This window comes from Cavia porcellus, unplaced genomic scaffold (genome assembly GCF_034190915.1).
Source record: "Cavia porcellus strain 051 isolate PalLab524CR breed Dunkin Hartley unplaced genomic scaffold, mCavPor4.1 scaffold_26, whole genome shotgun sequence".
NCBI lineage: Eukaryota > Metazoa > Chordata > Mammalia > Rodentia > Caviidae > Cavia > Cavia porcellus.
This window is the reverse complement of record NW_026947509.1, coordinates 4,879,382-4,891,766: the sequence shown is the minus strand read 5'-3', so window position 1 is coordinate 4,891,766 and position 12,385 is coordinate 4,879,382. Positions and strand designations below refer to the sequence as shown.

Genomic DNA, 12,385 nt, shown 5'->3' with positions numbered 1-12,385 from the left:
CAACATTTGGACTAGTGAAATATGTACTCACATTCTTTGTTATCTGAATGAAGGAGGTGTGCGTTCCTTGTGTCTCTTATCAGTTGATTCTTGCTCTGTTTCACTGTCACAGGAACTTCCACAGGAACTTTGGTGCACATAACCAGTGTCAGAGTCAGCAACAGCAGCAGCAGCAACATACACCTACACCACTCTTCTGTTACAAAAATATGTGTTTGACCACAATGAATCATCTTCATCATCCATACATGGGTTATCTGATAATTCACTTGGGACTTCTTCCAAAACTTGCAAGTCTGGTTTTTCATGTTCCATTTTACTAATTGGGCTCCTGCTGTAGGTATATTCTGCCCTTTGTAATGTGCAGGTAAACATATGCAAAAACTGTTCCACAGAGCATCACAGGAGTGTAAATCCTGGTTTGCCACTTCTGTGCAGGTACACACACCTTGGCTTTCATGGTACCATGTGGATAAATACAAAATTGCTTTCTGTAACTCTCAGGGAACCGTCCTGAGGTAACAGCCAGCTACTGTTACACTAAAGTAAAAATTTACTATAGAAAAGTAAAGGATGTGTTTATGGAACCCTATGTTATGCTTTAAATTAAGGGGAATTAGGATTTCCTAAACATATTCAGTCCTGGGACTTTCCTGCTTTCAAGTCAAAACAAAATAGCATAATACTGTGAAACAGAGTCATTATAAGTAAAACCCCTGGATAGTAGCAGTAGGCTCCTGCTTTTTCCCAACTCCCATTCCAAATGAGGCAAAACTCAAATTCTTCTCACAGCCAGAAATTAATGGGCAGTTCCCTTTCAGGATGTGAGAAATAGAAAATAGAATATGTTCCACATATTCCATTGCTCTCCAAGCTCATGCTGCCAGAGTCTGGCTAACAGAACAGGCACCAAGTAATAGAGATTTGTTTCCCTTGTGGTCGTGCTAGGAAACAGAGTCAGAATCTCCTTCTTTCCCACTGCGGACTGCACAGCTGACTTGGGAGCAGCGGGCCACAGCCTGTGTTGGGTGGACCTTGGAAATGGAGCCCCTTAGCTGCACCCATGGGACACAGTCAGCTCCTGATTTGCACAGTCATGGGTGCCATGTATTTTTTGGAAGTGAATCGTCAGATTCTACTTTTCCCCTTACCAAAGATAGTGAATGAAATGTCACACAGTAATAGGGCTGGCTTAGATTGAGAGGGAATGTCATGGGGGAAACTAACATCTGGATCCAGGATGACTGTGAGAATAGTCATAGAAATTACAAAGAAGTCACAACTGTGGAAAAGTTTAAAATGAATGTCCAGAAACTCACAGTTTCCTTTAACCAACTAGGAAAAGTGTTTTCCACAATTGTAGTGTTTCACAACTTTAGTACAAGCATTGTAGAAGGAAATATGAAAGACATGTAAGCTCAGCGTCATGACACAGTGTGGTTACAGTTGTATAACTGTAACTAAGTATGGCAGATATAATTATACAGCACTAACAATTGTATTTTCAGGAGACTTTAATTATGTGGAAAAGCCATGTGGCCCGAAGTAATAGCACTTTATACATCAACTATGCTTCTAATTATTTGCATGTTTTAGGTCTGTTTTAATACAAAGGAAAAAATACTAAAAGGAAACCAATCATAAAGAATTACAGAAATAGGCCCGGGGGTTTAGCTCAGCGGTGTAAGCGCCTTCCTGGCAAGCATGAGGTCATGAGTTCAATCCCTAGTATTGAAAAAAAAAATTAGTAAGAATTACAGAAATTTTATCCATATAGTGAGAATATTGGTGGTTGTTGCATTCCTGCATAACAGTTTTTATTTTCCAAATTTTAAGAAAATAAAAGCATTGATTTGAAAATCAGAAAACAAAGCCAACATTAAAATAGAAGATACATCTGCTGAGTAAAGCTTTGGTTCTTCTTTAAAAGTTAAGGTTTATATTTTAGAAAAGACAAACATTAAACCAATGGTGATTTTTTTTTTTAAACAGAAAAGGTTGTCTGCACCTTTCTGAATTAACAAGTGGGAGACGTAGGCTTTAGTGGCTGAACATAGACCTTTCAACTTGAGCTTCTCACTCTTTGGGAGAGCCCATTGGGCAGGCAGACTGGATGAATTCCCTGGGCCTTCCCGCCACCATCTCCACACATCTCCTCCTGTGACACGCACAGTGCTGACCATTCTTAGTGCTCCTGTGGCATTAAGGGACCAGGAGCTCACCCCACTCCAGCCTGTCGTCCCTGTCCCTCTGGAGCACTTTTCCCACCCAGCCGCTTGTCTCCTGGCCTCTCGAGCCATCCTCATAGAGAGCTGACTTCGAGTCCAAACATCCTAAAGCACTGGTTCTTACCTCCTCATGGTCAGCTGTTTGCTGACTACATGGGAAGGATCTCAGCACAGCTCTGATCGGAGGAGCCTGGCTTACCTGCCAAAGTGTGTGTTGGTTTCAGTTACCTGAAATTTCACCAGAGAACACAGTAGAGTTTCGTAGCAGGAAAGGGCCTTAGGGATAACTCAACTCTACCCAGGAGGGAGCAGAGATGAGAGCAGGGCACACACAGTCCCCAGCCTGCTTGCCCTATGGCCCAGGATGACAAGGTTGTCACTGCAGCTCAAGCAACGTGGTCTCAGTGTGGTGGTGTTTTGGTTTTTTTTTTTCAGCAGAAAATTCTCCTTTGTCTTAGTCTCTTTTAAACTAGGTTGATATATATATTTTTTGTTAGTCTTAGACTTTGAGAAGAAAATCCCTAAGAGTATTATTTTTTATTAAATCAAATGTGGCAGTTTTGCCTTAACCCTGTTTATTAAAGTTTTGATCATTATTCAAGATGTGAGTCACAGAAGTTTAATTTTTTGTGTGAAGATAGAGAGCTCAGGCTTTGGCACATGCTCGCACCTCAGGCTTGGGCCCCAGCACCCCGAGTTTAATGTTCAAGTTACAGGGTAATGTGGGAGAGCTCAGCGAGAGGAGGGGGTGTCTGCTGTGCCATTGTGGGTCCTGAAGGCTCCCCAGGAGTTTCCAGCTCGTGGGAGGAGGGCCTGCCTGTCACGCCCAGGATGAAGACATCAGGACAGCTGCGAGATATCGCTTTCGCCACCAGAATCCATGCGGATACAGTGGATTCTCCCTGTTCTTTAAACTCTGCACCAGAGGTTCTTTCTTTCTTTCTTTTTTTTTTTTTTAAATAGCAGATGTGACTTTTAACCTTCTAAATGCAGCCTTGTACAATTCTTGGTAATTTTGTAAAAGCAAAATAATCCAAACTGTGGATTATAAGATTAAATACGTTTCTCATACTTTTGAGCAGTGATACTTCTTACGCTGAGTCAAATGTAGACATCCTAAAAGTTGGAAATAAGCAAGTGTTGCATTAGAAGATAATTGGTAAATTTGGGAATTATGATGTGTTTGTACTTTTGATATTTGGCCTAACTGATCTTCCTATTGATAAATTAGTAAATTTGAGATTGGATTGTAAGTATAATTTGAACACACTTTCAAAAATGCCTTCCCTGGGATTTATAATTAAAACAGAGATTCTTATTTATGTAACTCGTATAGTTTGCATTGGAAATTCAAAAGGGCTTTAGTTTTTATGTATAGGATTCATAAAATTTTGAATGGAAGCAACATTTGTGGGTTTTTCTCATCTTAATGAAATAAGGAAATATATTTGTGAGTTGTTCATATGAATTGCAACTTGCAGACTAATCTTTTCAATAGCCTCTTTGTGCTGTAAGCCAGGCCATCAGTGACTTCACTTCAGTAGGTGTTACAACTGTATTGTTTCTAATTCATACATGAAGCCTAGCTATATTAAGCATCTTTTAGGCATTTCTAATTGTACTTAAAATGTATCATTACCTATAAACATTGTCCTGCAATGAATATGGAACTGCTGTATTCATGGGATGTGTACCTAAAATGTCATCAAGCTTTCCCTTATAAAAGTGTACTTATTTAGAATAGATGCTTGTAATTTTGATTCGTGTATCTGTAAGGTTCTCAGAGGCTTTCTGAGTCACTAACAGGAGATCAGAGTCTCCCCTCCTTTCCGTCTTCCTTGGGCATCTAGGGCCCTGCTGCCATGGCCAAGCCGGGCTTTCTCTCTCGGTGTTTCCGCCTCCTTCCTCTTGCACATGGCCTCTCAAAGGGATGTCTTCTTCCTGCCACTCTTGCTTGACAGTTCTTTGTTGGGTGTTCTGCTCCCTGGGAATGCCTGCTCCTCACCCCCTGCCATGCCCCCAGGCCCTTCTTGTCTGCTCTCCAGTGCCTGGGCTGGGGCACAGGGTTTGCCTCCTTCCCTGCCTCCTGGTTGCCCACCCGTCTGAAAGCGGCCTTTCCCCAGGCTGTGGCTCCAGTTCCGCTTCTGCGATCAAGGCCCGGGACTCTGAGGAAGGCTATGCTTCAAGGCCGCCTCTCCCACCAGCATCTTGTCTGCTTCGCGCCTGTGAGTTCCAACTGCTTCCTCTTGTTGTCCTCTATTGTCTCGAGTTCTTGGCAGCCCATCCAAGCCAGTGGCTCAGGCTGACTGTGGGCTGTGTTCCAGGACACTCAACCCAGACCTGGGGAGGAGGGGGAGCGGAGGGGAAGGAGAGCAGACTGCTCAGGAGACCCCTGCGATGGTCAGGTTACTTGGCATCACCTGGCCTCCACAGTGTTCGATGTGTTCTGCTTTAAGTCCTTTGACAATGCATTAGTGGTATGCTGTCACCCTTTATCTCCACGTGGTTAGCAGCCTCCCCTACCCGCTCATTTCTGCATCAGTGAGGGAAGTGTTCAGATACGTCAGTCACACATGCATGAATGAATACATAACACAGTTGCCATTTAAAAACTTCCTTGCCTTCTTCTATTGTGTGACTAATGTGGGCACACAGACCCTTGAAGAATTAAACATACAAAGTTCAGCTCACTCTCGATTACTTTCCCAGAACTGTCAGTCCCTCTGGAGTAAACAGGTCTATCAACTTACCATCGCCTCCTCTGGGTTTTAAAGGACATTTCTACACTTTCATTTACTTCTTTCGCACTTTGTCATTAGTCCCAGGTGTTCTCTCCTATGGGGTACGGTGGTGGGAAAGCAGCCCAACCCCTGAGTCCTCCTACTCATAGCACCCGAGCGAGTGTCCTGCGCCTGCTTCCTGTGCAGGACAAGCTCTCCCGACTCTGCCCAGCCATCCTTCCTGGGTCACAGGCCCAAGGCACCACGCATCACTGTGCTGCTTCCCTCTGCCACACTGTGGCCAGGAAAAGCACAGCTTTGAAACTTAGGCCGTCTCCCCCTGGCTCAGGGAAAGGTGCAGGGTGACTGCGGGTTCCCTGCAGCTCTGAGCCTCTGCTCTGATGAGGCTCCTGGAATTGAGTTGAACCCAGGGCCTTGCACACACTAACAAGTGGCCTGCTGCTGGCTGCACCCCTGCCCTCATCAGATTTTATTTTCTGCTCAGCCACCAGCAGGTGCCCTTTGAATCTTGTAGCGTAGATCTGGCATTCTCACAGGGCTCAGAGCAAAGGAGCAGCGCAGTGTATCCCACGAGAGCCTTCTGAGTTGCTTCTTACGTGGTGCTCAGCTGTCCATTCCAGAGGAAGAACAGGAGTGGCTTTGTCTTTGGGGAGTGCAGCCGTTTACGGGGCGCCCGCACCAACTCACTCTCAGCACTCAGATCTGGACTGCTGGGTGCAGGAGGCTGCACTGCACGCTCTGAATTCACCTAAAGCAAGTTCTCCACACTCAGCTTTCACTGGACTCATGCTCCATTTCTTTTTAACATTTGTGAAGTGCTTGGTATTCACCAGGCCTGTCCGACCGTCAGGCCCCGGGCCCAGCTCTCCTGCCCCTGGTTCCCTTCGCATCACAGGCAGGACTGCGCAGTTGTTCCTAGACTCAGAGTGACCCACACTTTTGAGCCACATCTCGTAAGCGTTCAGGAAACACTGCACAAGTGTCTGTGGTTATCGTCAGCCTGCAGCTCGCTTGACACAGACCATAAACATCCCACTCTGGTACGTGAAGAACAGGCCGGAGGCCAAGCCTCGCTCGTCTCAGGGTATCTGTTTCATCTTCACCGTGGAACCCAAGTGTACCAGTGATGATTCATGGAAGCAGTCACGATGAAGAATGGCTTTGTTTTTGTTGGAAATATTTTAAAGCACATTCATCAAAGTGTGCTTCTTTATTTTTGGATACTGCCTTCTAAAGTACGCGCCCCGAGCCGAAGTCATTACCTTTGGAGCGGCCTCCTCCGTGGCAAGGGGCAGTGTGGTATGGCCAGTGCTGCCGTTATGGCCGAGACAGGCCCCGTGAAGCATTTTGTGCTCAAGTTCAGGTTTACCAACGTAAAGCTCAAGGTACATTTCCATCCTAGCATTTTAGTTGTTCACAAATATACAGAGCCAGTTTTCATGGGTTTGATTTTGCTAGATATTAGGAAAAGCTAGTTAGAATTTACAGAGCGACACGATCCCTCTGTAAGTTGTACTGTTGGTTCTGCAGCTGCCGAGGAGGAATGCTCCAGACAGTGGGGTGCTCATGTCGCGTTATCTCCTTTCCTTCATCCTGCAGTCTCCTTTTCTTGTCCTAGCAATTCTTAAAAGAGACAAGAAAATGAGGGAAGGAAAGACACAGGCCACTTGTGGTTTTCCCACCTTTCCCCCAGTTTCTTGTTTACTTTTTTCCTCCTATACTGCTTTTCTTCTATTGCTCTTTTTAAAATTTCCCCTTACCTCCACTCTGGCCTGTGGTGTTGGTCCCTCTGCTCTTCCCCTCCCTTCCCTCCATCCAAGAGGCACAGGCTCCTCCTGGCTGACCATCACCCTGCACTCCTGCCAGTGTCTCACCGCTGTTACCCTTCTTTGTGAGAGGGACCAGCATCTACTAATCCTGAGTACTTGAGTTTATAAGCGTTTTATTCTTTTTAAAAGCAGATTTGAGCTTAGCCCTAAAATAGTGTCACTGTTACCTACTTACACACAGAAATGCTTGGTTACATGGGGGGGAAGGAGCAACAGGGCACCAGCTGCACCCGGGGACCTGTGCCCAGCTCCAAACGCACGAACCCTGTCTTCCCTCGGGCTACAGGAAGGGCTCCATGCAGGTGGATGCTGCCCGTGGTTGCTGGGCAGCCGTGTGGCAGTGAAGGTGAGCAAATCCAGGAAAAAGAGGGCACCCTCCAGCAGGTGTTAGGGTGGTTGTTGGTTAACACAAGAATCAGGAGTGAGTGAAAGTCACCATGCAGTAGTTCCGGTTAGATATGAAAAGGAACGGATGCCACGGGTCTTGCATGCAGAGGGGAGGACTTGTGCAAGAGAACAGGGTGATTCTCTCGTTTACCTGCTCTCGAAGATGCTTTCTGGGAAGAGACACAGAGGCAGGATGCAAGCAGGCTACGCCGCAAACCAAAGCACCTTCCTGTGTTACCTGCAGCCTCAGCTGTCAGGTCCGTGAGTGGGGAAACTTCAAAGGGATCCGGTGTTTGCCCAGGAGATATCTTTGTAGTAACCTCAGTTTTTCTTTTCCAACCCATGTTAACAGTCTCTCCTTTTAGTCTCAAATGTAACGTAACATGAATTCTGTGCCTCAGGCAGAAAGAATGTGATCAGTCCATAGTCTGCTGTCTCTGGGGAGGGAAGCCGGTCAGAGCCACGATGTTTGCAGCTTTAGAAAGTCTGGCGAGGAGGAGAGAGGAGAAGGTTCCTACATCTTACAGCCCAAAACACATATGACAAAATCTCGGTGTTTTGCAAATACCTAATCAGATACAGTCTAGAGTTGGGCTCTGAGGGCATTTTATGTCTGAAGATAGCAAAGCTCCTAACTTTTCCCAGAAATCCAGGAGGTGCTGTTGCGGCTGCATAACTGGAAATCAGGAAGTGAAAAACGCCGGGTTATATGTGAGCCAGCGGCTTTTTTGTTCCAGACCTCATTCTGCCTCTCTAGACAGATAACTTTTTCCTTATAGCTCACTAATAGCTTCATCCTCGAGTTCAGACAGCGAAGTCATTGTGTGGTTGTGGTAATGGTCGCACAACTCTGTGAAAGTACTGAGAGCCATTTAAATGGATGAGTTGAATGGTATGGGAACTGTATCTCAATAATGCTGTTTTCTTAAAAATCACTGTGGATGGTGTTCATGCCTGTATCAGCTCTCAGGAGGCTGTGGCAGAAGAACTGTGAGTTAGAGGCCAGACTGGGCCAGATAGAAAGTTAAAGGCCAGCTTGGACTACAGAGCAAGACCCTCTCTCAAAAAAGTCAATATATAATTGATATGAGAATATAAGTGTTTGGGGTATCTTGGTAGACTTATCCAAAAAAGCAAATGTGTTTCATGGTTTGCTCAGGAGTAGACATTTTTATGGTGCGGGCTGTGTGTATTCTGCCCCTCTGTGCTGCTTGGCCCATGGCCCCAGGGCAGGAGACCCCAACCTGCATCCGCTTGCCCTCTCCCCATCCATCCTGTGCAAACCAGGCCTGTGGGTTCTGCTCCTGCCTGTCTGTTTACTTCCATGGTCCACCTAAAACTTTTCAATAATCTACCCCTACACAGGTATTCAAAGAAAGCTGTTTCATGAAAAAAAATCTCAGCCTTAGGAAAATTTGGTAATGGTAAATTGCTGCCCAAAAGTCCCTGTCAAATTAGACACAGGAGAAATAAAAGGGGTGGGGGACCCTGAGAGTGCAGGTGGCTCTGGCCAGGGCACCTCGGGTCTGGCATGTGTCCTCTAGGACAGACCAAGGCCACAGTGCACCTGCTGACCTGAGAAAAGACTGCGGTCAGTGGGTCTTTGAATTCCCCCTTCACACTGGAGGAAGGCAGAGAGTACTTTTCACGAAAGGTTCTTGCTCTCATTAACCTTACTGAGTAACCTTTGTGCTGTAACCTTGCAGAAGAGAGCTTCTACTATAGAATTCGTGAGCAGTAACACAAATTGAAAAGGTTAGTGAAATATGAAGGACCTTAGTTTGACAGGAGTGGGCTGAAGTTACAGTGTGTGAGTGTGTGTATGTGTGTGTGTGTGTGTGTGTGTGTGTGTGTGTGAGAGAGAGAGAGACAGAGACAGAGACAGAGACAGAGACAGAGAACAGAACTAAATTTACTTTTGTTTGATGCCTTAATCCAACAAACACAGATTGACATTTACAAAGAACCATGCATTATGCTAAGTTATGGAAGTGTGAACCCAAGGATGGCTCCCCTTTGTGTATTTAGTGTCTTTTTTAAAACAATGTTTTGACATATACTATACATACAGTGCATTCTGTGTTGTGTAGGGGTGCTGAGATCCTTCCTGATACGAAAGCACAAGTTCCTTCACATTCTTCTTATAGATACCCAGACTGAGTTATGTGTCTCCCCAAAGGAAGCTGCTTGCTGTCCTGTGTAGGAGGTGACCACTTTGTGACTGTCCCTGTAGGTTCACCTCCCCTTGGCTTTGCACACAGCCATATCCAGATGTCGAGAGGCAAATTTGGCCTCTCAGGCTCTAGCGCCTGCCCTGCTCTGCAGCCCAGCCCGAAGGCAGCACTCAGCATAGGGCTGGGGTGGAGAATACCTGTGCTGTGTTCTCTCACACACTTCTGGGTTCACAGACTCCAGCTTGGTTGTCTCCTCAGTTATCAGGGTTGTCAAGAGCTCAGAGTACATCCCGAGGGCAGGTAAATAAAGGCTGAGATGTAGGACTGTGTACCTGTGTTACAGTGTACCGCACCACACTGTGCAGAGTACCCTCGGAGAAGACGGTGTGTTACAGTGCACTGCACCACACCATGCAGAGTACCCTCGGAGAAGACTAGGACCCTGTGGTCTCATTGGCAGCTGTACTAGCAGGCAGATACATTTTTTAAGAATGAGTAATGTGATGGTTACTTTGCCAAGACACAGTACCGAAGGCCTACAAACTAAAGGAGGAAACTTATTTTGATTCACAGTTTGTAGAGGCTTCAGCCATAGTTCCCTAGCTCAGGGCAGGCAATACATCAGAGGGCCTGGCAGAGGAGGGGCTGCTCATGGCTGCAGGTGGAAAGCAGGGGTGAGGAAGGGAGGGGAATAAAAGGAGATGGAGCCTTCCAGGCCATGCCATGGTGACCACCTCCTCCCATCAGGCGCCACCTCCCAACATTACACTTAGCTGTAAACTCGGCAGGGCCACTGCAGTGATGAGCGTGGCACCCGTGATCAGGTCCCCTCCTGGAGCCCCACCTTCGAGTACATGAGGCTTTGGGGAATGCGGAGATAAAAACCATAAATATACAGTATGTAGCTTAGTGAGAGATGTAAATGGAAAAGAAACATAAGAAAGAACTTCAGGTCTTCCAGAAATGTCAGCATTGAGCCCAAGCTATTAAGAGTGGTGGACAGGTGTTTGCGCCTGCTGTGTTCCTCCCAGTGTGGTACCGCTGGATAAGGCTGGGTTGGGAGAGCGTGCGCAGCGAGGGCATCCTGCGTATGTCTGCTGTTCGCAGAAGTGTACGGGTTCTTAAGCCTTTTCATCTCACAACCCCTTTGCACTTCCAAAAATTGTGGAAACCCTCCAAGGATATTTTGTTTATGTTTTCATTTATAGCACATAAGTACCAGATGGGAATTAAAACTGAGAAATTGTATTTTTCACTAAAAACTAGGCTAATTATGTGTTAAGATAAACAACATTTTGGCGAAAGAGAAGTACTTTCAGAAAAAGTTTTGCGGGTGTCATTTCACATCTGCAGACCTCGTTGCTGTGTGGCTTAGGAGAAGACCGCAGAGCTGCAGGCCGCACACAGCACACTGACGCCATCACAGAGCTGGGAAGGAAGGGTTGCAGCTGTGCAAGGGCCCGAAGCTCCCGGCTCTGCAGGCCAGCCCAGGAGAATGCTGACTGGTCCTGGTGAGGATGAGCAATGGATTTGGTTTCCTCTCTACTTTCATTGAAAGCTTAGCACGTTCCCATAAATAGGAAACTGATTGGTTGAGAATGCAGAGTTTGGAAGTTGTGACTGAGCATAGAGTCCCTTTAGCAAGCTTGTCCTGTGTATCTGAGCGGCAGGGTAGGGAGGATGAGAGACAGGGACAACATGACTCAAATGCAAGCCCACACTTGTTCAAATGGGATATGAAGATAGAAATTAGGAAACTGAAGCTTGAAGCCAGGCATGGTGGCAATGCCTGTTCTTCCAGCACTCAGAAGCTGAGCCTGGAGGATTATCACTGTGAATTTGAGCCTACCTAGACCATACAGTGCATGAATTCAAGGCCAGCCTGAACTACAGAGTGAGACCCTGTTTTGAAAGAAAGAAAGCATGAAAGAAAGAACGAACTTTGGAGATCCATGGTATCTTAAAGAGTTAAGGAGCTGGGAATTTAGCTCAGTGCATAAGCGCCTGCCTTGCAAGCAGGCAGTCGTGAGTTCCATCCCTGGTACCAATAAAAACGAAAAAAGACAAAAAAAAAAAAAGAGTAGAGCTGGGCATGGCACTCTGGAGTCTGAGGCAGGAGGATATCTGTCAGTTCAAGGCCAGCATGGACTGCATGAGCAAGTTCAAGGCCAGGCTGCACTACGTAGTAAGACACTGCTTCTAAATAAAACAAAATGAGACAGAGACAGAGACAGAGAGAATAGGTGTTTGTGGTACCAGAAAGTATTGCTGTCCTTTTTAATTAAAGAATAAACAGTGTTGGGAGACCTTTACTATGTAAGGAGGCACCATGGATGGGAAGTATAGGGAGATGACTGAGTCTGTCCCTGGCAGACTCAGTCCCAGAGAGATGGAGGCTGGGAGGGCCACATGAGCACTGTCTGTTGTACGTGACCAGTGCCGAGGCCGTACATGTTCAATGTAGCGTGAGTAGATCCACCTGCCTGTTTAGTCTTTCCAGGATCTGCAGAAGAGAATGGAGGACTAGATGTTCAGTCCACTGGTGAAACTTCTACTAATGGCATCTCGCTTGGCTTCTGATCATTTCTCTTTGCTTTTTTCCAGAACACCCAGACCTTTCAAGCTACCCAAAAGGTAAGGCACTTTGGGTCACTTCACCAGAGTAAGCTCACTGGCGTGCGTGTGCCCTTTTAGTGTCTCGCCCGCAGCTGCTGCTCTTTCCTGCTTCTTCGTCCCTGTTTCTATCAAGGGAAAACAGTCCTGAGATAACTGCTGGAAGAATCGCTGATCTCAGAAGTGGTCGTGAATCTTAGGGTAGGTGTTTAGCCTCCAAACTCTGTTTGCGGCTCATCATCAGCTGTATTGGTCTCTTCCTGTGTGAGGGCAGAGGTGCGGTTCTGCCAAGGAGACTCGCAGTCCCTCCTCTGGCCGCCCACGGTGGTGCATCCCTGCTACCGGGGAGATGTGGAGACGGACCAGGCTTATCTTTCTGTAGAGAAAACACTGAATGGGTAAGAGCTTCTTGA

The 12,385-nt window shown here is 46.4% G+C and overlaps 1 protein-coding gene across 1 annotated transcript in view; it reads left to right on the top strand.

Moving 5' to 3' along the window:
* Disp1 (dispatched RND transporter family member 1) overlaps nucleotides 1-12,385 on the top strand; it is a 166,269-nt gene that overhangs the window by 134,716 nt on the left and 19,168 nt on the right. Inside the window, 1 exon segment of the mRNA XM_063236675.1 lies at nucleotides 11,964-11,993. Coding sequence (XP_063092745.1) covers nucleotides 11,964-11,993 — 30 coding nt within the window.